A 25363-nucleotide genomic window follows, 5' to 3' on the forward strand; every position below is an offset into this window, starting at 1 on the left:
TATTACTAGTCTATTTAAAATCAAATACAAATTCACTATAGTTGTAGGCTAACTCAGTATGCCGGCCTGCACAATCAATGAACCAACAGCATCACCAAGGTCTATAGGCCTACATTCTATCCCAGCCATATGGATAGAACGTTTGGAGCGTAGTATAAGGTAACCAGTCCATCCAGTATACATAATAATACAGTCCAGACTCAAAGGCGATTACTACAGTTTGTTTAATTTTGGAGTATAGGCTAGACCAATTATGTACCAAAGTGTCTTTCTGCCATGCGTATTAAGTGGTAGGCTATGTGTTGTATAACGGCACAATCATTATTTTAATTCAGGTTGTTTTTTCAGGTTTGGGCTCATTTGCCTATGCATACAGTATGCATAAGTTCTAAAAAGCGTATGCGTGTTCTACATGCGACGTCTTAAACGCTTTGAATTAATCATCACCTTAGAAATAATTGGCCATTATGTTGTGTTTGGCTTTGATACAAGATCCACATATCATTTGCATTGCCATCAGAGGGATTAGAGGGACAATAGAGCGCTGAGTACCAGGCCATTGGAGTCCTGCCGCTCGTTAGCGAGTTGGGTACTACAAATGTATCAGCCCCATTTAATGTACAGATCACATAGGAGGAGCAGATTACCATGACGCCAACGGTCACGTGGAATTTGACTGCAGTCATGACTCATGACTGCTGGTGTGGTGGTAATACTACACCTGCTGGTGTGGTGGTAATACAAAATAGCCTCCAACACTGTACTCAGCAAATTGGATGCAGTCTATCACAGTGCCATCCGTTTTGTCACCATAGCCCCATATACTACCCACCATTGCGACCTGTATGCTCGCGATGGCTGGTGCTCGCTACATATTCGCCACCAAACCCACTGGCTCCAGGTCATCTATAAGTCTTTGCTAGGTAAAGCTCCGCCTTATCTCAGCTCACTGGTCACCATAGCAACACCCACCAGTAGCACGCGCTCCAGCAGGTATATTTCACTGGTCATCCCCAAAGCCAACACCCGTTTGGCCGCCTTTCCTTCCAGTTCTCTGCTGCCAATGACTGGAATGAATTGCAAAAATCACTGAAGTTGGAGACTTATATCTCCCTTATTAACTTCAAGCATCGGCTGTCAGAGCAGCTTACCGATCGCTGCAGCTGTACACAGCCCATCTGTAAATAGCCCATCCAACCTACTACCTACCTCATCCCCATATTTGTTTTTTGTTTTTTCTGCTCTTTTGCACACCAGTATTTCTACTTGCACATCCTCATCTGAACATCTATCACTCCAGTGTTAATTGCTAAATTGTAATTACTTCGCCACTATGGCCTATTTACTGCCTTACCTCCTAACTTAATTTGCACACACTGTATACAGATTTTCAATTGTGTTATTGACTGTACGTTTGTTTATCCCATGTGTAACTCTGTGTTGTTTTTGTCGCACTGCTTTGCTTTATCTTGGCCAGGTCGCAGTTGTAAATGAGAACTTGTTCTCAACTGGCCTACCTGGTTAAATAAAGGTGAAATAAATAAAAATGTAAAATACGGTCACCGCCACAGCCCTGACTCAACGTCATATTTCCAATGTATTCCTTTATACTTAAGAAAAAAAAGCAAAATAGCACTTCTTCCAAATCCTTGATATCATTTGGATACTATGGCATTCACAAATAATCTCTATAGTTGCTCAATACCATTATAAACCACAGGAAATGCTCTCCGCTGGGTCAGCTGTGGATGCTGGCTGATGCTGCTGCTTATTGGGAAGGTCTGTGACTGGCGGCCCATGCAATGAATAATAGATTCCCAATGCTCTCCGCTGGGTCAGATGTGGATGCAGCTGGCTGATGCTGCTGCTGCTTATGGGGAAGGTATGTGACTGGCAGACCATACAATGAATAATAGATTCCTAATGGAGCCTCTAGGCACACCATGCTAAAGGTTTTTTATGTCAACACCTCCTTCAGGAAATACTGCCATTGATTTCTACAAACACAGCAGTTGGTTAGTTAGCCTGTTTTCATTCCTCTTAAGAATATCAGCCACTGCAGAGATAATGAAAAAGATGATACTCCACTAATCTGAATGTAACTGGGTGTGGAAATAATATAAATAAAGCGGGCAAAAGAAAGACAGGCACTCCGATACTCACTGGAGCAGCGTTGATTCTGTCTTTGGGGACATTTAGTACCTAAAAGCTGAGACTAATGAAGAACCTATTCAGGAAGAGAAAAGTGAAGCTTGCCTCTGCTATTCTCATTCATCACGTGAATTACATAGCATGGCTCCTGGGCTTGCTTGGTGGCTATGTCATATGTACAGTTGAAGTTGGAAGTTTACATACACCTTAGCCAAATACATTTAAACTCAGTTTTTCACAATTCCTGACATTTAATCCAAGTAAAAATTCCCTGTCTTAGGTCAGTTAGGATCACCACTTTATTTTTAAGAATGTGAAATGTCAGAATAATAGTAGAGAGAATTATTTATTTCAGCTTTTATTTCTTTCATCACATTCCCAGTGGGTCAGAAGTTTACATACATTCAATTAGTATTTGGTAGCATTGCCTTTCAATTGTTTAACTTGGGTCAAACATTTTGGGTAGCCTTCCACAACCTTCCCACAACAAGTTGGGGGAATTTTGGCCCATTCCTCCTGACAGAGCTGGTGTAAGAGTCAGGTTTGTAGGCCTCAATGCTCGCACAGGCTTTTTCAGTTCTGCCCACAAATGTTCTATAGGATTGACTTTGTGATGGCCACTCTAATACCTTGACTTTGTTGTCCTTAAGACATTTTGCCACAACTTTGGAAGAATGCTTGGGGTCATTGTCCATTTGGAAGACCTATTTGCGACCAAGCTTTAACTTCCTAACTGATGTCTTGAGATGTTGCTTCAATATATCCACATAATTTTCCATCCTCATTATGCCATCTATTTTGTGAAGTGCACCAGTCCCTCCTGCAGCAAAGCACCCCCACAACATGATGCTGCCACCCCCGTGCTTCACGGTTGGGATGGTGTTCTTCGGCTTGCAAGACTCCCCCTTTTTCCTCCAAACATAACGATGGTCATTATGGCCAAACAGTTCTTTTTTTTGTTTCATCAGACCAGAGGACATTTCTCCAAAAAGTATGATCTTTGTCCCCATGTGCAGTTACATACCGTAGTCTGGCTTTTTTTATGGCAGTTTTGGAGCAGTGGCTTCTTCCTTGCTGAGCGGCCTTTCAGGTTATGTCGATATAGGACACGTTATACTGTGGATATAGATACTTTTGTACCTGTTTACACCAGCATCTTCACAAGGTCCTTTGCTGTTGTTCTGGGATTGATTTGCACTTTTTGCACCAAAGTACGTTCATCTCTAGTAGACAGAACGCGTCTCCTTCCTGAGCGGTATGACGGCTGCGTGGTACCATGGTGTTTATACTTGCGTACTATTGTTTGTACAGATGAACGTGGTAACTTCAGGCGTTTGGAAATTGCTACCAAGGACGAACCAGACTTGTGGATATCTACAATTTTTCTGAGGTCTTGGCTGATTTCTTTTGATTTCCCCATGATGTCAAGCAAAGAGGCACTGAGTTTGAAGGTAGGCCTTGAAATACATCCACAGGTACACCTTCAATTGACTCAAATTATGTAAATTAGCCTATCAGATGCTTCTAAAGCCATGACATTTTCTGGAATTTTCCAAGCTGTTTAAAGGCACAGTCAACTTAGTGTATGTAAACTTCTGACCCACTGGAATTGTGATACAGTGGAATTGTGATAAGTGAAATAACAATTGTTGGAAAAACTACCTGTGTCATGCACAAAGTAGATGACCTAACCGACTTGTCAAAACTATAGTTTGTTAACAAGAAATTTGTGGAGTGGTGGAAAACGAGTTTTAATGAATCCAACCTAAGTGTATGTAAACTTCCGACTTCAACTATGTTGGGGTTTGGCTGGATTCACATAAACATGCAGCCATAGCTTGTTTTGATGGTAGGGTCAACACACATAGACCCTTGACTCTGTCTCAAATTACTGTAACGGCCATCTGTTTCCAGGATAATAACAAAGATCTCAGCAGACACTCACTAAAACAGTGTGACATTTGCAGTTTCATCAGTTGGAAGTGAAAAAGAGCTGTCTAAGACGAATAACCTGACATGATCTGACATACGATATCCCCATTATGTTTCTGTTACATTTTCTGTGTTACAGCTGTATGATCCAAAAAGGCACTATCTAGAACCTTAAAGGGTTCTTCAGCTGTCCCCATAGGAGAACCCTTTTTGGTTCCAGGTAGAACCCTTTTGGGTTCCATATAAAAATAACTTTCCACAGAGGGTTCTACATGGAACCCAAAAGGGTTCTACCGGAAACCAAAAAGGGTTCTATCCGGAACCAAAAAGGGTTATCCTATGAGGACAGCCGAATAACCCTTTTGGAACTCTTTTTTCTACGAGTGTACTGCCAGCTGAATCAACAACCACTACAACAGCACGGATCTCCAGTCAGCTCTTTCCATTATCTGACTCCTTCATACTTCACCATTTAGCTCAGTCAACTGCAGCAGTAGATCTCAAACAATTTTCTATTCCCGGTTCTTTGCTTGTCAGATGTAGGGATTCATTTTTGGCTTCAGTAGGCCTATTTTTAGGTGTGATTTTACAGTACAGACATCATGAGAGCACTGTAATGGTTTACTGGTAGGTTTTGAAAGGTTCATGAGCCTACACAGCAAATTGTGCAGCGTTAAATCAATACTTAATAAAGAGTTACCTCAGATAACATATGGTCCCACTCTATGGCATGTAAAAAGTACTCTGATAACACAAAAATAGCACTGTATTACACTTGCCAATGTTGCTCAAATTTAACACTATGGGGTAATTAACATTCCCAGTGTTATTTCTACTCAACACTAGCATTAATCTTGAGCAGGGCTCTCCAACCCTGTTCCTAGAGAGCTCCCATCCTGTAGGTTTTTGCAACAACACCAGTTGTAACTAACCTGATTCAACATTTATCAACCAGCTAATTATTAGAATCATGTGCACTAGATTAGGGTTGGAGTGAAAACCTACTATCAGTTTCATCAGTTGGAAGTGAAAGGAACAGGGTTGGAGAGCACTAATCTAGAGTTAACTCCCATTAGTGTTATGGAAAAACACTTACAGTAAATGGTTTGTTTGAACACTATATGGGGTAAGCCTCATTTGCATATTTCCCATGGTGCCTTTTCTTTGAGTGCATTGTAGAGTTACCACCCATGACTGTATTTGTTAGTGACAGAGACATTCTTTCATTTTAAAGGCCTGTGACTTCACCAAATTGAGTACCTAGGTGAATATTATCATTACAAAAATATATAACTTTATGACATTACAATAATAATTTAGAACATTTCTATGGAACTTTTCATAACAATCTCAATCCCAAAAGCAGAAAACAAACAAGCAATACAGGTCCATCATCATGAGTAGCCTAGCTCAAGATCAGGAACCAGGTAAAACAAAAAAGCTATAAGGCCTTACTTTGAAGGCCTAGTTTTACTCTACCATAACGGCCTGATTGGTAGAGTCCTGCAGCGATGGGGGTCCTTCTGGAAGGTACTCCCATCTCCACAGAGGAACTCTGAGCTCTGTCAGAGTGACCATCGGGTTCTTGGTCACCTCCCTGACCAAGGCCCTTCTCCCCCGATTGCTCAGTTTGGCCGGGCAGCAAGCTCTAGGAAGAGTCTTGGTAGTTCCAAACTTCTTCCATTTAAGAATGATGGAGGCCACTGTGGTCTTGGGGACATTCAATGCTCCAGAAAATGTTTGGTACCCTTCCCCAGATCTGTCTCGGAGCTCTACGGACAATTCCTTCGACCTCATGGTTTGGTTTTTGCTCTGACATGCACTATCAACTGTGGGACCTTATACAGACAGGTGCATGCCTTTCCAAATCATGTCCAATCAATTGAATTTACCACAGGTGGACTCCAATCAAGGATGATCGATGGAAACAGGATGCACCTGAGCTGAACTTCAAGTCTCATAGCAAAGGGTCTGAATACTTATGTAAATAAGGTATTTCTGAAAACCTGTTTTTGCTTTGTCATTATGGGGTATTGTGTGCAGATTGATGAGGAAAACAATGTATTTAATCAATTTTAGAATAAGGCTGTAACGTAACAAAATGTGGAAAAAGTCAAGGGGTCTGAATACTTTCCAAAGGCACTGTATAGCCAGCAACACTACATTCAGAATTTCGGTTCAATTGGTAGGTATCAGTTACAGTACATCTTTCATATTAGGTGAATATACTGAGACTACATTCCTACCTAGCCAAACTAAATGGCTTGAAGACACAGATGAATGTTTTACACAATTAACTGATGTCTGGTGCATAAACAACTCTCTCTTTCTACAGCTTGTTGTTATATTTAAAGAAATATGAACTCTATGACCAGTGACCACCAGCTTGTTTTCCTGATTCAGCGACGTGTGGGCGCCGTTAAATAGCAACAAATCAATACACAGCCTTAATTATTCACAATATCAGGCATAAAAGGAGATTTTCTAGAGGTCCGGCTGTTACAACTTTTTAGGTAAGGCTGAATTTCTTACCCAGACGATCACCTATCCAGTTATTCCCCCAAGTCCTTATTGTTTCTCTGCTGACAGTTTTGTAACAGACGACTGCTGGTCGATTGTGTCACTTAACATGATGCCTGAAGTGAATATACATGATGTGTCATTGTGCATTATACTGGCTAATATCATGGTTACACTCTTAGACTTCAAAAAAAAAAATCAAAAAGAAAAGGGTTCTTCGACTTTCCACAGAGGAGAACCCTTTTTGGTTTCCTGTAGAACCCTTTTCGGTTCCATGTTGAACCCTCTGTGAAAAGGTCTTCTCATTTTTTACCTGGAACCAAAAAGGGTTCTCCAATGGGTTCTCCTATATAGGGACAGCCGAATAACCCTTTTAGGTTCTTGATAACATCTTTATTTTTAAGAGTGTACTGACTCAGGCCTTGGGGGTCTTAATTGTGCTTACTGTAGGAAGGATGGCTTGACCATAGAATTAGGAATTATAATAGAAAAATATTAATTCAATAGGATCTCTATGGATCTGACCTGTCAGTCTGCACATTACATTTCCTTATCAATTAGAACTGTGACAACCCTTCCACTCTGTCTGCCGAATTATTTCTCTTTGCTCTTGTTTTCCTTAATAGGATGTCAGTGGGCGGAGCCGGGAGGGTCGTCAGCTAAATGGGACACCCCCCATTCATGGAGGAGACTCTCTCGATGCAGTCACACTGTATTTTTTAGCTGTGGCATTTTGTGGCTTGTTTGTCTCAGCACATCTCAACACCCCTCATTACCACCATCTATGCACGCAACCACTCACTTACATTACTGACTACATACACCATTGTTAACTGTATATAGTTAATAAATATGTTTTTGTTATTCCTTGATCTCTGCGTTGTCTTACTTTTTGTTACAGGCTACAAGCCGGTTTGTGACAAGTGGGGGCTAATCCAGGATTATAAGGTTTGTTCCTAGATATTTTGGTGGATAGTATTTTATTAATGGAGAATGCTAATTGGGATGTGCTTTGGTTGGTATTCACTGCATGCATAGTCTTATAAGTGTTCGGTATAGTACCTTAGACGCATCAGTGCTTTTTGGTTGTCCGGTGACGTCATCAAATGGTGTGTTGCATGGAAAAGTATGCCAGTAGGCCTAATACTAGTGTTGAGCTAATTGGTATGAGTATTTTGTTTGGGAGGAAATGTGCTTTGTTTGAATATTTTTTTTATTTAATTTTTTAGTGTTGGTTGTGTTGGTTGCCTTTGTTTGTTTGATAAATGTGCCACTGCGGTGGCTAGTTGGTTGTGTGCTGCATTGGAGAGAGTAACATTGGTTAGTTTCCAGGCCCCTGCCCAGGCTGGAAACTCTTGCTCTACTTGCTGTTGGGATATTGGTCCGAGGAGGTTAGTACAATCTGCTGAGACTGATTTGGGGAATAGTGTTTAAATTAGGGGGAAATCGGTTTGAACACGCTGTCAATTCCCTTGCATAAACTGATGTTGGATTCTTAACTGGTGAAAGGTGAGGTTGTTGTAGGGGTGCGTCCTTCATTGCCTGTTGAGGGAATCGACGTTATCCTTGGGAATAACTTGGCTAGTGAGCGTGTGTGGCCTGTTGTGTCTTCATCTCTGATGGTTTCCACTAAGCCACGCAGAGGTGTTCTCTGCGTGTGCGTGACGGGTTCCGTGAGCCGTGGCAACCTGGTCACTGCGCCGGCTAATGATGACGTTACAAAGAAATCTGTCACTACTTTCCCTGTTATAAGGTTTGTTCCTGGATATTTTGGTGGATAGTATTTTATTAATGGGGAATGTTAATTGGGATGTGCTTTGGTTGGTATTCACTGCATAGTCTTATAAGTGTTCGCACACGCAGAGAACGACAGGTTCCATGAGCCGTGGCAACCTGGTCACTGCGCCGGCTAATGATGACGTTACAAAGAAATCTGTCACTACTTTCTCTGTTATTCCGTTATCTGTGCCCCGCTCTGATCTAAACAAGGAGCAACGGGCTGACTACATGAGAAGAGTTCATTACCAAACTGTGGCTGTGGAACAGTTGGGAGATGTCGCATGGCTATTTTCTCCAGGACAATGTTCTGATGAGAATGTGGGTGCCTCATAGTAGTTTTGTGGGGGAGGTTATTAGTCTGGTTGTTGTTCCAGTTAAGCTTCCTGAGTTGGCATTAACTTCCCACGACGATGTTGTTGTACATCTGGGTGTGAGGAAAACCTACAGTTGCATACTGAGACATGCTTTTGGCCTAGGTTAAAGAGGGATGTTTCTGCCTTCAACCTGTAACACCAGTCAATTAACGTGTAAACCTAATCAAGCAGGTACTGCTGTTTCCTATTCCTGTACTCAGCCAGCCTTTTGAGTATCTGATTATTGACTGTGTTGGCCCTCTACCTCACTCTAAGAATGGTAGTAGTTACTTGTTCACTGTGTCAGTGTGTCAGACCACTAGGTTTCCTGCTGCCTATCCTCTCTGGTCTATCACGACTAAGTCTGTGCTAAAAGCTTTGACTCAGTTTCGCTGTTTGGAATCCCTAAGGTTATTCACAGTGACCAAGGTTCTAATTTCACCTCTCATCTGTTTGGTAAGGGTTCTCCTACAACTCCATATTAAACACAATTTGGCGCAGAGTCAAGGACCGATGGAATGTTTCCATCAAACACTTAAGTCTTTGTTGAGAGCTTATTGTACGGAGATGGAGGAGGGGTTGCCTTGGTTACTGTTAGCCGCCAGGGAGGTTTCACAGAAGAGCACAGGTTTCAGTCCAAATTACCTAGTGTTCGGACATAGTGTGCGTGGGCTTCTAGCGGTGCTCCAGGATGACTGGAAGTCTCCTGAGCCACCTCAGTCCTTGTTATCTTGTGTGTGATTTCTGGCGACACCTGTACACCGCTGGTGAGATGGCTAAAGAGAAGCTATCATCTTTACAGGGGAGGATGAAAGGCGTATTTGATCAGCGAGCTGAGCCTCGTCACTTTAGTCCAGGTGACCAGGTTCTTGCTCTGCTGCCAATTGTTGGTTCTCCTTTTCAAGCCATGTTTCAAGGTCCATATACGGTTGTGCACCAGTGCACTGAGCAAAACCTTCTAGTTGCCACTCCGGAATGGAGGAAAGCGCACCAACTGTGCCATCTGCTAACTGCGCACCAACTGTGCCAACTGTAAATCTGCTAAAACCCTATTATGCACATTCCTCTGGGGCTGAACTGGGAGTCCGCAGAGGATGGTAAAACCTGTTATTTTGGCCGGTACTGTTGCATTGCTGGGTTCCTCTTTTTGTCATGCTAGATCCGTGCATGGTGAGGAGGATGTCCCTGGTCCTGACGATTGCGTACTGCAGGGTAGATTGAAAAATTCAGTCACTGGATGTTTCGGATAGCCTTCTCGCTCATCTACCTGCTGATAGGCGTGACGAGTTGATCGGTCTGATTGAGTTTTCCAGTTGTTTTCTGATACACCTACACGTACAAACTTAATAGAACACGATATTGACATTGGGGATGCTGACCCCATCCGTCAGCGGTTCTGTAGTTTCTTGAGAGAAACGGCATTGTCTGGATGCTGAGATTGATATTGCAGAGTCTTCTTTCTTCAGCTGGGCTTCTCCCTGTATCTTGGTCAGTAAACTGGATGGGACAAACAGATTTTGTACGGACTATCGTAAGGTAAACCGTATCACTAAACCAGATTAATTTCCTCTTCCTCGGCTGGAGGACTGCATTGATCAGGTCGGAGCACCTAAGTTTGTGAGCAAGTTTGACTTGTTAAAGGGCTATTACCAGGTGACACTGACTAGTAGGGCATGTGAAATCTCTGCCTTTATTACACCCTCCGGTCTATACTTTTATTTGGTTATGAGTTTCGGCCTGCGTAATGAGCCTGACACTTTTCAGCGCCTTGTGAACAGGGTTGTCTTCGGTTTGGTCGGGTGCGCTGTTTACCTGGATGATGTAGTGGTTTATGCAGATACCTGGGAGGAGCATCTGTCCCTTATTCAAGCCTTGTTCGACCACCTGGCTGTGGGTTGCCTCACTATCAATCTGGATAAATGTTCGTTTGCTCAGGCGACTGTTACGTACCTTGGTAAGGTGGTTGGGCAGGGTGAAGTGCATCCTGTTCGGGCTAAAGTGGTAGCTATTGATGCTTTCCCACCACCAACTACTAAAAAGGAACTGATGGGTTTCTTGGGAATGATTGGTTATTACTGTAGTTTCTGTAGGAATTTCTCTACCGTAATCACTCTGATGACAGATTTGCTGAAAGATAAGGTGGTTTACGTCTGGTCTCCTCTGTCAACAGGCTTTTGGGGATGCAAAGAGGTTGCTTACCTCAACTCCGGTGCTGGCTGCTGCTCGCTGGATTTGTCATTCAACTTGCGGGTGGATGCACTCAGTCTGCCGAATTCTTTCTCTGTGCTCTTGTTTTCCTTAACAGGATGTCGGTGGGCAGCGCCGGCCGGGTCGTCAGCTAAACGGGACACAACTGGGCTCGGGTGTGTCCCGGGGGATAAATACCTTTCCCCTATTCATTAAGAAGGTTCTCTCCACGCAGTCACAATACATTTTTGGATGTGGTATTTTGTGGCTTGTTTGTTTTGGCACCTCTAAGCACCCCTCATTATCATCATCTATACACACAACCATTCACTTACATTACTGACTACACACATCATCATAAATTGTATATAGGTATAAAATATATTTTTGTAATTCCTTGATCTCTGCGTTGTCTCCCTTTTTGTTAAGGGCTACGAGCCGGTTCGTGACAGAACACCCAGCCGACCAGGGGGTAGTCAGCAGGGTGTGTTCCCATGCACTGCATGAAAATAAGTGTTTACGGGTATTTTATTACGTGTACACATTCAGTGAAATTTGACGTGAGCGGTAATTTATCAAATTTGTGTGCAGGATTTCTGGGATCATATACTCATTATTGGGCATTAACGTAATGACATTTTCGGGTGTGTAAACTGCATGACACTCGCACTTGCAAAGGGTTGTCACTAGTTACCACAGCCACAAAGTCAAAATTAGCTATATTGTAAAAATTCATGAACATGTTCTGCTTTTTAGTCTTAATTTAAGGTTAGATTTAGACATAAGGTTAGCCGTGTGATTAAGGTTGTTTAAAGTCATATTTTAAGAAAACTTGTAGAAAAAGGCAGGGTTTAGCCATTTGTGGCTGTGGTAACTAGTGATAACTCTTGGAAAGAGGAGACGTCATGGCGTCGTGTCAGTACACACCCGACCAACTGGCTAGTACCACTCACGTTGGGGCGGGAATATTTTAATTTCTGTCTCTTATACACATCTAGATGTGTATAAGAGACAGGTACACACCCGACCAACTGGCTAGTACCACTCACGTTGGGGCGGGAATATTTTAATTTTAGTGTCAGTTAGCTAGAGAGATCCACTCACTGTCTTAACATTCTTTTAGCACAGTCTTTCAAAAAAATATGTCAAGCCTCTCCGCAATATTAGCTGTGATTTCAACAAGACTTAACTTTGTTAACTTCTTATGGCTGCAATCCCGCTAACGGGATCGATATGACAACAGCCAGTGAAAGTGCAGGGCGCCAAATAAATAACAGAAATCTCATAATTAAAATTCCTCAAACAAAGATGTGTCTTATATCATTTTAAAGGTAATCTTGTTGTTAATCCCACCAAAGTGTCCGATTTCAAATATTATTTTCAGCGAAAGCACTACAAACGATTATGTTAGGTCACCACCAAACCACAATAAGCACAGCCATTTTTCCAGCGAAAGATAGCAGTCACAAAAAGCAGAAATAGAGATAAAATTCATCACTAACCTTTGATGATCTTCATCAGATGACACTCATAGGACTTCATGTTACATAATACATGCATATTTTGTTTGATAAAGTTCATATTTATATAAAAAAAATCTGAGTTTACATTGGCGCCAAAAACATCAAGTGATTTTGCATAGCCACATCGTTTCAACAGAAATACTCATAAATGTAGATGATAATACAAGTTATACACATGGAATTATAGATATACCTCTCCTTAATGCAACTGCTGTGTCAGATTAATTTTTTTTTATTACGGAAAAAGCAAATCATGCAATAATCTGAGACGGAGCTCAGAACAATAGCCAAATTAGCCGCCATGTTGGYGTCAACAGAAACCAGAAAATACATGATAAATGTTTCCTTACCTTTGATGAACTTCATCAGAATGCAGTCCTAGGAATCCCAGGTCCACAATAAATGCTTGATTTGTTCGATAATGTCRGTTAMTTATGTCCAATTAYCTACTTTGGTTAGCGKYTTTGGTAAACAATTCCAAAGTCACAAAGCGCGTCCACRATAACGTGACGAAATGTCCAAAAGTTCCGTAACAGTCAGTAGAAACATGTCAAACGATGTACTGAATCAATCTTTAGAATGTTGTTAACATACATCTTGAATAACGTTCCAACCGGAGAATTACATTGACTTCAGTTGAGCGATGGAACGGAGCTGCCCCTCACGTGAACGCGTGTGTTCAATGCGTGGTCACCTCATGGCAGTGGTGAATCATTCCTGTCTCCTTCGGCCCCCCTTTACATTAGAGTCATCAGACAAAGTTCTATTGACTGTTGACATCTAGTGGAAGCCGTAGGAAGTGAAAACTCATCCATATCTCGCTGTAATTTCAATGGGAGCTTGGTTGAAAATCTAGCAGCCTCAGAAAAAATCCAAACAGGAAGTGGAACTTCTCAGGTTCTTGCCTGCCATATGAGTTCTGTTATACTCACAGACATAATTCAAACAAACAGTTTTAGAATCTTCAGAGTGTTTTCTATCCAATACTAATAATAATATGCATATATTAGCAACTATGACTGAGGAGCAGGCCGTTTACTCTGGGCACCTCTGTGCACCTTTCATCCAAGCTACTCAATACTGCCCCTGCAGCCATAAGAAGTTAACTATGAAGGACTTCAAAAGAACCGAGGTAAGGGAACAATTTACACAGTAGGTCTAACGTTAGTGTAGTGTCAGAACATAAAATGTTTGCTGTTCTTTCAATTATTTACTAGCTAGCTAATGTTAGTCAGCTGAATGAAGTACCAGATATTAATAAACATATGTTATCAAGCTAGCTAGTTACTTTGTGTGAAGCAAGCAGGAGTTTAGGGGTAAGAGTTGTTGCTAGCTAATGTTAGCTAGCTAGGTGTCAAACGTTATTGTTCATCAGGGAGTTGTTTCATTTCCAAGCTAGTTAGCTAAGAAAGTTAGCTGGCTAAGCTAGCTACCGATAACAACCCTGACTAGCTAGCTAGTTCCTAACTCATATCTCATGACTCATGGACACAGCTGGAGGAATTATAATGAGCTACTAAAGCAGGATTGCAAATGTAATATGGATACAAACAACCCTATTTTACATTTCTCTAGCTGGGCATCTACGTAACTCATCATACATATATGTACCTTTGCACTAAAGCGGCATACCCAGAACTTTATGACAATACCGAAGTCCATTCACTATAACATAATTGCTCCAGAACATAGAATATCATTTGAAAAGATTAGTGTTCATATGAACAGACCAATACTTATTGTAAGCACATGTTGACCCTAAGAATTCTATGAGGATCCCATGATCATCTATCATAAACAGATCCCATTATCTGCCAGATCACATACATTATTAATTCACCATAACCATCACTATTCAATGTCCCAATGATCCCTTATAAAGGTCAGCCACACACGCACATACACTACATGGCCAAAAGTATGTGGATTTGGCTATTTCAACTGCACTCATTGCTGACAGGTGTATAAAATCAAGCTCACGGCCATGCAATCTCCATAGACAGACATTGTCAGAAGAATGGCCCATACTGAGGAGCTCAGGGACTTTCAACGTGGCACTGTCATAGGATGCCACCTTTCCAACAAGTCTTTGTCAAATGTCTTCCCTGCTAGAGCTGCCCCGGTCAAATGAAAGTGCTGTTATAGTGGAGACGTCTAGGAGCAACAACGGCTCAACCACGAAGAATTAGGCCACAAAAGCTCACAGAACGGGACTGCCGAGTGCTGAAGCACGTAGGGCGTAAAAATTGTCTGTCCTTGGTTGCAACACTCACTAGAGTTCCAAACTGCCTCTGGAAGCAACATCCGCACAATAACTGTTCGCCGGTAGCTTCATGAAATGGGTTTCCATGGACGAGCAGCCGCACGCAAGCCTAAGATCATCATGCGCAATGCCAAGCGTTGGCTGGAGTGGTGTAAAGCTCGCCGCCATTGGACTCTGGAGCAGTGGAAATGCGTTCTCTGGAGTGATGAATCACACGTCACCATCTAGCAGCCCGACGGACAAATGTAAAAGTGTAAAGTTTGGTGGAGGAGGAATAATGTCTGGGGCTGTTTTTCATGGTTCGGGTTAGGCCCCTTTGTTTCAGTGAAAGGAAATCTTAACCCTACAGCATACAATAACATTCTAGACGATTCTGTGCTTCCAACTTTGTGGCAACAGTTTGGGGAAGGCCCTTTCCTGTTTCAGCATGGCAATGCCCCCGTGCACAAAGCGAGGTCCATACAGAAATGGTTTGTCGAGATCGGTGGGGAAGACCTTGACTGGCCTGCACAGAGCCCTGACCTCAACTCCATCAAACACCTTTGGGATGAATTGGAACGCAGACTGCAAGCCAGGCCTAATCGCCCAACATCAGTGCCCAACCTCAATAATGCTCTTGTGGCTGAATGTATGTAAGTCCCCGCAGCAATGTACCAACATCTAGTGGAAAGCCTTCCTAGAAGAGTGGAGGCTGTTATAGCAGCAAAGGGGGGACCAACTCCATATTTATGCCCATGATTTTGGAATGAGATGTTTGACAAGGTGTCCACATGTAGTGAACCATCACCACCACCACCACCACTCACCTTGATGAGTGCCTCCAGTTCAGCAGGCATTACACAGCGGTGCCTCTGCAGGAACAAAGCTTTCTCCAGGGTGATGCTGTCCTTCTGGTTGCTCTCGAAAGGCTGCTCCAGGGCCCGGAAGGCCAAGCCGCCACCCACCAAGTAGGCCACCACCACCACAAACACCACCACCACCGTCTTCCACTTCATCACAGAGTGGAGGGCCAAGAGGTCACCGGTGGTGTCCATGCTGGCCACCACGCTGGCGGAACGGGAGGAGACGGAGAGCCGGGGTAAGGGGCAGTGGCCGTTGGCCCCCTTGGGATCACAGCCCATCGGGTTCTGCATGGCCGCCACACTGGCCTGGACAGGGCTGGATTGGACCATCCCTGACTGGACCTTCTTGGGAGGGACCAAGTTGGTTTGGACTGCCACTAACAGGAGGAGAGAGAGTTAAAGTGTTAGCAAACTATTGTTTTAATTAACCTCTAGGAATTTAGCTTTTTAGTTTGTTATTACAGGGCATTTTGACAATGGTGTCATTGACCTTACATGCCCTGAATAATACTCAAAAACAGTCAAAGTTCAAGTATGGTGCATTGTCCTCTGCAGTTCTAGACATTAACGGAGAGGCAGATGGGATAACTGTATTCATCTATCGGAGCAGACTAATGATAGAAGCCATTAGTGTAGTACTCAGCCTGCAGCCCTGGACTGATGCCCCATTCCACCCTAGGGTAGAATAGCATTTCATCTCTCTCTCTGAGATCCCAGCAGGCCATTGCGATATGTAATAAATGTTACCACAGTGAGAATTGTTTTGTATTCAACCCTCGATTCTAATTTCCACAGCCGTATCTAAATGGCATTATGCGGTGGGTGTTTTGATATCAAGGGAAGGACAAGTTGTTGTTGACACAGAGACACTAAGAACATTGACGGGAGTGTACTTAAAACATTTATACGCCTTCCTCTACGAAAGCAGGATTCAATCTCTCTAATAGACAAGCGTGGCCCGTAAGAGAGGGGGATAACTGCCACTGGGTCATTGCTTTGCGAATGGGGTGTGCAATAAATGCATGTGAATGGGGAGGGGGTGGGGTCACCCAAGGTGGGGGATTGTGTCAAGGAGGTATCCATATTTAGATCTCCTCCTATGGGAGATTGTTCTGACTGAGCCCCAGGGGGGGTGGGAGGGGCCTGGCTGGGTTTCACCATGATGCAATACCTAACAGTCTGTTTTTAAAAAGAGCTCATTGTTCATAGGGAGGTGCTTTGTTTAATTTGAGAGATTGACTGGCTATATGGCTATGTAACGTGCTAGCCCATTTTTTATTTATTTTTAAAGTGACACAATCTAAAAAGCCCCTGTCAGTATTCTAGAAGCAAATCTCTTATTGTACTAAAGATATGTTTGTGTAATTGCAACAAGAAGCCTTGTTTGCAGGATATGTCATACTTTGCATACTATATGTAATGTATTCATTTAATACATATCTGGGAGAATATGTGTAGTTTGTGAAGAATTGTATTTTTCTATTTAAACTGTAGACTTTGTGTATTTTACTGTATTATACATTTACTACTGTAACGATCTTCGTCGGGCGAAAGAGAGGAGGACCAAGATGCAGCGTGGTGAGTATTCATTTTAATTGAACAAGAACCAAAACAATAAACCAACAAACAAACGACGACGAAACAGTCCCGTAAGGTGAACACAAACACAGGAACAGGAACAATCACCCACAACCCACAATGACAAAACAGACTACCTAAATATGGTTCCCAATCAGAGACAACGACTAACACCTGCCTCTGATTGAGAACCATATCAGGCCAAACACATAGAAATAGACAAACTAGACATACAACATAGAATGCCCACTCAGATCACACCCTGACCAAACAAAACATAGAAACATACAAAGCAAACTATGGTCAGGGCGTGACAACTACACTACCACATACTATGTTCCTGGAACAACTGTCTAGCATCCTTCAGTATGAACACCAACACAACCCGTCATGAAGACTCAAGGAAGTTCACTCACTTACAGGGATCAAAATCATGTTAGTTCATCCTTTGACATGGATCACAGCTTAAATTGATCAAAACAAACTGTCATCAGGATGGGAACACACAGCCGGAGATTCACCAACATCAACACCAACATGGCCACATTGAGTTACCACATTACCGGTGCCTAGGAAAACATTTAAGCTATTTTTAGGACATTAAGGGCAGTTTGCCAGACACAGATGAAGCGTGGTCCTGGACTTAAAACTACTTTCGATGAAGATTCCCCATTGAGCTTGCTTTTTAGTCCAAGACTTGGAGTTCGGGAGACAGGCCCAAAAAGAGTAACTTCACAATTAAGGAATTCACAATGAACTTCTTAGGGTTGTGTGGGATTATTTTTAGAAGAAGACATTTTGTGTAATATTTTCAGACCTGCAAGCTACAGCGAGGGGCCTGCTGATGGACATTATCGAACATCCAACTCTACAGCCCACCCATTCAAGTGTCTTGACTCTGACAAAACCATGAATTGGTTTGCATCGTTTGTGATAAATGAGTGGAATGGAATAAATGGGCACTACGGTTTATCATAGAGGTCGACCCATTAATCGGAATGGCCGATTAATTAGGGCCGATTTCAAGTTTTCATAACAATTGGAAATCGGTAATTTTGGAAGCCGATTTTGCAGATTTTTAAATATATTTTTAACACCTTTATTTAACTAGGCAAGTCAGTTCAGAACACATTCTTATTTTCAATGACAGCCTAGGATCGGTGGGTTAACTGCCTTGTTCAGGGGCAGAACGACAGATTTTTACCTTGTCAGCTCAGGGATTCAATCTTGCAACCTTACGGTTAACTAGTCCAACGCTCTAACCACCTACCTCACGAGGAGCCCACCTGTTATGCGAATGTAGTAAGAAGCCAAGGTAAGTTGCTAGCTAGCATTAAACTTATCATAAAAAACAATCAATCATAATCACTAGTTATAACAACACATGGTTGATGATATTACTAGTTTATCTAGCGTGTCCTGCGTTGCATATAATCGATGCAGTGCGCATTTGCGAAAAAGGACTGTCGTTGCTCTAATGTGTACCTAACCATAAACATCAATACCTTTCTTAAAATCAATACACAGAAGTATATATTTTTAAACCTGCATATTTAGCTAAAAGAAATCCAGGTTAGCAGGCAAAATTAACCAGGTGAAATTGTGTCACTTCTCTTGCGTTCATTGCACGCAGAGTCAGGGTATATGCAACAGTTTGGGCCGCCTGGCTCATTGCGAACTAATTTGCCAGAGTTTTACGTAATTATGACATAACATTGAAAGTTGTGCAATGTAACAGGAATATTTAGACTGATGGATGCCACCCGTTAGATAAAATATGGAACGGTTCTGTATTTCACTGAAAGAATAAACGTTTTGTTTGAGATGATAGTTTCCGGATTCGACCATATTAATGACCTAAGGCTCGTATTTCTGTGTGTTATGTTATAATTAAGTCTAGGATTTGATAGAGCAGTCTGACTGAGCGATGGTGGGCACCAGCAGACTCGTAAGCATTCATTCAAACAGCACTTTCGTGAGTTTTGCCAGCAGCTCTGCTGTTTATGAATTCAAGCCTATCAACTCCCGAGATTAGGCTGGTGTAACCGATGTGAAATGGCTAGCTAGTTAGCGGGGTGCGCGCTAATAGCGTTTCAAACTTCACTCGCTCTGAGACTTGGAGTAGTTGTTCCCCTTGCTCTGCATGGGTAATGCTGCTTCGAGGGTGGCTGTTGTCGATGTGTTCCTGGTTCGAGCCCAGGTAGGAGCGAGGAGAGGGACGGAAGCTATACTGTTGCACTGGCAATACTAAAGTGCCTATAAGAACATCCAATAGTCAAAGGTATATGAAATACAAATGGTACAGAGAGAAATAGTCCTATAATTCCTATAATATCTACAACCTAAAACTTCTTACCTGGGAATATTGAAGACTCATGTTAAAAGGAACCACCASCTTTCATATGTTCTCATGTTRTGAGCAAGGAKCTTAAACGTTAGCTTTTTTACATGGCACATATTGCACTTTTACTTTCTTCTCCAACACTTTGTTTTTGCATTATTTAAACCAAATTGAACATGTTTCATTATTTATTTGAGGCTAAATTGATTTTATTGATGTATTATATTAAGTTAAAATAAGTGTTCATTCAGTATTGTTGTAATTGTCATTATTACAAATACATTAAAAAAAATTAAAAAAATAAAATAAAATTGGCCGATTAATCGGTATCGGGTTTTTTTGGTCCTCCAATAATCGGTATCGGTATCGGCGTTGAAAAATCATAATCGGTCGACCTCTAGTTTATCATACTTGGACGAGTACTTTATGAAAGGGGTTGAGCTATTTCTCTACCACTAAATCTGCATCCGTCTAAAAATATCCATTCAATTCCAATCACAAATGGTTCCATCATTATTAGCATAACTCATGGTTGTAATGGCGATCTAGATTTGAAACCTACTGTGGCTTTGAAATGAATATTATGCTCCAAGTTCAGCTTTCACAAAATATATAATAGTATTCAAAGCACTGAACCCGCCTCCTGTTGAGTTCCATAGTTTCACAAGATTTGATTATGCAGGAGAGTAGGCTAACGCTTTTATCCAATACATTCCTCATCCCCATCTTCAACCCCTCTCTCTGTCTCTCATCCAGACGTTACCAGAGGAATACAAAGCTGACAGGACAAAAATAAGTGTGATGTGATGCACTGGAGGATCTTCAAAGAAAAGCTATATTAAACTGCATGGATGATAAAGATGTTTTTTTTTCTTCTTGTGCTCATGTTGGTAAATCCTGGATATGATGATGCCATCCACAGGCCATTATGATGATGATGATGAGTGTTCATGATATGGTCATTTCATACCTCCTATCCATGTTTACAACAGAAATATCTTATGCTGAGCCACACAAATTGCAAGTGTTAAATCTGACACCTAAACTTTTTGTATACTGTTGTGGCACAGTAGCCTGACGACTCAAACTCAATTATTCCGCTGCTCTGTCGTTAGCTCAAACAATAGTAGAGCATCCCTATATAGTTCCCATTATGGCGTCTGTGAGTACAGGGGGCAGCTCCATTGAGGCAAACTCCATTTTAAAGTAGTCGATTTTCTTCTTCACGATTGGCTGATCCCTCCTGATGACCCAGTTGGACATGACTCCAACGGGGTCATTAAGAGGGATCAGCCAATAAAGTTGGAAGTTGCACCCAGTTAACTACATTGAAATGGTGGAAGCCCTCAATGGTGTTGCCCATGCTAAATCGGCCTTTTGGCCACTAGAGGCCTCTTTCATTCTCTATGCGTTACATACTTTAGTCTGAGACCGCCATCATTGAAGTCGTTTGTGGTGACGAGAGGCATTATACAAAACGAAGTCATCAGCAATTGGATTGTCTCTAAACCATCAGAAAATCAAAGCCAATGACACATTTTCAAACCAGCGCTTTACCCACGTGTTCTTGCTCTGGCCCAACCCATCTGTTTCTGGACCAATCAGACATGCCCGAATGTGTTGGCATTCGTTTGGTAACCTAACATAGCAGGTGGAAAAGAAACGCCTGAGTTTAATTACTTCTGATCTTGACGAACCAATCCAGTAAATGTGGAGGAGGAGTTATGACGGAGTGTAGCTTTATTAATGCCCAAAAGTGGAAGTCGTGTAAGAGGTTCTCCTTCCATTTCCCCTGAAAACCGGATGCATCCAGTTGCTCAACCTATGTTCGAGTCAATGTCTTAAAGGGATACTTCGGGATTTTGGCAATGAGGCCTTTTATCTACCTACCCAGAGTTAGATGAACTCGTGGATACCATTTTTATGTGTCTGCATGCTGTTTGAAGGAAGTTGCACTAGCGCAATTGCTAATTTGCGTTACCCATAGACTCCCAGTTATTACGCTATCTGATTGCATGCTAGCAGATACCCACAGACTTCCAGTCATTAGTTAGCATTGGATCACGAAATCTACCTCTAACTTCCTAAATACTGGATACGGAGACATAAAAATGGTATCAATGAGTTCATCTGATTTTGGGGGAGTAGATAAAAGGCCTCATTGCCAAAATCCTGAAGTATCCCTTTAAAATAAAACTGTACTGAATACAACAGGTGTAGACCTTACAGTGAAATTATTACATACACGCCCTTAACCAACAATGCAGTTAAGAAAAAATAAATATAACAAATAAGGTAGAGGTAAAGTGATTATGCATGGATAATAAACAGAAGGTATCAGCAGCGTAAAAATGGGGGGTGGGACAATCCAAATTGTCCAGGTAGCCATTTAATTAACTTTTCAAGAGTCTTATGGCTTGGGGATAGAAGCTGTTAATTAAGAAGCCTTTTTGACCTAGACTTGGTGCTACGGTACCGCTTGCCGTGCGGTAGCAGAGAGAACAGTCTATGGCTAGGGTGGCTGGAGTCCTTGGCAATTTTTGGGGCCTTCCTCTGACACCGCCTGGTATAAAGGTCCTGGATGGCAGGAAGCTTGGCCCCAGTGATGTACTGGGCCGTACGCACTACCCTCTGTAGTGCCTTGTGGTCTGAGGCAGAGCAGTTGCCATACCAGGCAGTGATGCAACCAGTCAGGATGCTCTTGATGGTGCAGCTATATAACTTTTTGAGGATCTGAGGACCCATGCCAAATATTTTCAGTTTCCTGGGGGGGAAAATGTGTTGTCATGCCCTCTTCACGACTGTCTTGGTGTGTTTGAACCATGATAGTTTGTTGGTGATGTGAACACTAAGGAACTTGAAGCTCTCAACCTGCTCCACTATAGCCCCATCGATGAGAATGGGGGCATGCTCTGTCCTCCTTTTTCTGTAGTCCACAATCATCTCCTTTGTCTTTATCACGTTGAGGGAGAGGTTGTTATCCTGGCACCACACTACCAGGTCTCTGACCTCCTCCCTATAGGCTGTCTCATCATTGTCAGTGATCAGGCCTACCACCTTTGTGTCGTCGGCAAACGTAATGATGGTGTTGGAGTTGTGCGTGGCCATGCAGTCATGGGTGAACAGGGAGTACAGGAATGGACTGAGCACGCACCTCTGAGGGGCCCCTGTGTTGAGAATCAGCGTGGCAGATGTTACCTACCCTTACCACCTGGGGGCGGCCCATCAGGAAGTCCAGGATCCAGTTGCAGAGGGAGGTGTTTAGTCCCAGGGTCCTTAGCTTAGTGATGAGCTTTGAGGGCACTATGGTGTTGAACGCTCAGCTGTAGTCAATGAATAGCATTCTCACGTAGGTGTTCCTTTTGTCCAGGTGGGAAAGGGCAATGTGGAGTGCATTAGAGATTAAATCATCTGTGGATCTGTTGAGGCGGTATCCAAATTGGAGTGGGTCTAGGTTTTCTGGGATATTGGTAGTTGAATGTGTTATTACTCCAACCTTTGGGAAAGTGAAAAACAGACAAGTTTTCATTTTTGTCAAAACCAACTTTATATTGAAGGATTCCCTTTGATTTGATGACCTGTACATGTGCAGTTCAGCACGAGACGACTGTTACACCAGATTTGTGTTTCTGCGCATGAGCTTAGCTAGCCAGCGTTGCCATGGCATCGCCTACAAGCATGATTGGGCTGTTCTATTGGAGAAGCAGTTTATGCCTATCTTCATACTGTACTGTCTTTGGATCGGCCAATTAATTACACTGGTGAGCAAACATTCCAGAACTGCAGGTGGCAGTAAATCACCAACCTTGGCTTTATACCTGTTCAAACAACACAATATACAGGTGCAGTGTGCACCCTTTCAGTTTCTTTGCGAAGTCATTGAAGTAGTAGAAGAAGAAAATGTACTACTTCAAAATGGAGATGGCCTCAATGGCGCTGCCCATGCTCTCACATACGCCATACTGGGACAGATACAATGATGCGATGTCTATCATAAGTCTATGATCCAGACTCATTGTGGAGAAGAAGCTAACGTCCGTGGGCGTGGCGTAGCGTTTGGTTGGAACGAGGAGTCTGGGAAGCCAGGCAAGTGGCACAGTGGGAGGCCAGAATATTGATTTATCCAGCCTAGCAGCTGTAGATGGGGAAACATCACATGAAAGGAGTCTGTCTGTGTGGGTTCAGTATGGAGATTAAGAGTGGAGGACCACATTAAAATACTGAATCAGATAATAGCATGCGGAATGTAAGTAGAAAGGCTCTGTCTCTGCCCAGTAATTCCCAATTGGCCTGAACGACATCTCCCCAGCAGCTGTCCTATCCCCGCCTCTATCTATCCCTAACGAAGAGCACACTGTAGCCTACCACACAGCTGAGCACGTAAGGGATGGAGAAGAAAGAGATCCACTCCCAACCGTCTGGCGTCATAAAAAGCACATTGCATGATTGTAAAATGGCATTAAAGCTCCTATTTTAGATGAAATAAACACAAAATAAATAATTTGAAAGAAAAGCTATAGCACATATTCACATTGTAACTAATTTTGTCCAAGTCACACAGTAAAGATGCTGAGACAACTGTATACCCAGGTTCTTCAGTCAACATAGAACATCCTTACACAAAGCTATCATTTTACACAAAATCCACTTTTAGAGTAAAATGTACATTTACTAACCTTGTTGTTCCGGGTCCAAATTGACTTGTTTTCTAGGGTTTTCCAGTGGAAATTTCATAGCTATTGTTCTTCTCAATAAACACAAAGACCATAGATCTGCTCAATAGCGCTTGAGATAATGAAGAAAAATAAAACAAATGTGCCAGCGCCCTTGTCACAAATATGTGTTGCTTAGAATGGCATGATAAAATATACCCGAAAAGTAAGGCGAAAATGTGTCTGGATCAATGACAGGGTCTGAAGCCATAGATGTAGCCTATCCTTCTCAGCTTGGGCGGGTGCACCCCAGCGGTTGATCGTAATGAGGTTTATGTATGTGTACTGTCTGTCGCACCACTCAGGACCACCCTATGGGCTACAACACATTTCACACGCCAGTCCACTTGAAGAAGGCTCCGAACAGAAGTGGACAACGAACGCATTTAGAACAACGAACTTCACACAAGGATGTGGATGTAACCCCAACAAAGGAAGAACGTCGTTTCTTGGATAGTAGTCCATCTCTCCATCAATGGACGCTTTTCTAAAAGTACTAATGATATTACCACTAATACTGTAGGCTCATTATATACATGCTAATTAACAAATGTCTAAATGGTTTACTTACTATTTTGTGACAGGGAGGGATAGCGTCTATCCTCCTTTTTTCAATTAAATCTCCAATCACGATTGGGTACCGGCGTGTAGGCACATGGCGCGGGAGTAAAAGTCATAAATGATGTATTCAAGCATAGACAACAAAAAAAAACATTACATCATCCGATGTTGGAGAAATCATACATAATGTATCAAAATGAATAGCCTACCTCGAGACCAGTAATCTGCAATACTGTCACTGTGCCCCTTAATTAAAAAGATGCCATTAAATCTTGTGCTGTGTTATTTTGAGCTTCTAGATAAACAGCACTTATTTTATAGGGATGCTTGAAATGCATTTAAGATACAAAACGCGCTTTGTCAGTAGGCTACATTTTGTTTACAAAAAAACTGAAATTAAATTAAATTAAATTATTGTTATTTTTGCAGTGGATCGGCCTTGCAGAACGAAGCACCGTGCCACTGGTATGTTAACAACATCAAAATGTCCTATGATTTGCATATTATGTTATGTGTTGAATTATGCATTTGAGTAGTATAATTGCATATCATTCAACCACTAGTGGACACTTAAAAAAAAAAAAAATTAAACAAACAAATGGATAAATCATAATTTCATTT

At 42.2% G+C, this 25363-nt stretch overlaps 1 protein-coding gene across 2 annotated transcripts in view; it reads right to left on the reverse strand.

Annotated features, from left to right (window-relative positions):
- Positions 1–24840, reverse strand: part of LOC111968573 (potassium channel subfamily K member 10) — a 45102-nt gene extending 20262 nt beyond the window's left edge. Inside the window, exons 1-2 of one of the 2 annotated variants that reach the window (XM_023994239.1) lie at positions 24753–24840; positions 15515–15927 (exon numbers count right to left, since the gene is read on the reverse strand). In XM_023994239.1, coding sequence (XP_023850007.1) covers positions 15515–15927; position 24753 — 414 coding nt within the window. In that variant the 5' untranslated portion in view covers positions 24754–24840. Of the gene's footprint in view, positions 1–15514; positions 15928–24145; positions 24628–24752 lie in introns of those variants that run through there. The other variant, XM_023994238.2, reaches the window with a different exon arrangement.
- Positions 24841–25363: the final 523 nt, after the last annotated feature.

The sequence above is a fragment of the Salvelinus sp. IW2-2015 genome, linkage group LG9 (assembly GCF_002910315.2).
Source record: "Salvelinus sp. IW2-2015 linkage group LG9, ASM291031v2, whole genome shotgun sequence".
NCBI lineage: Eukaryota > Metazoa > Chordata > Actinopteri > Salmoniformes > Salmonidae > Salvelinus > Salvelinus sp. IW2-2015.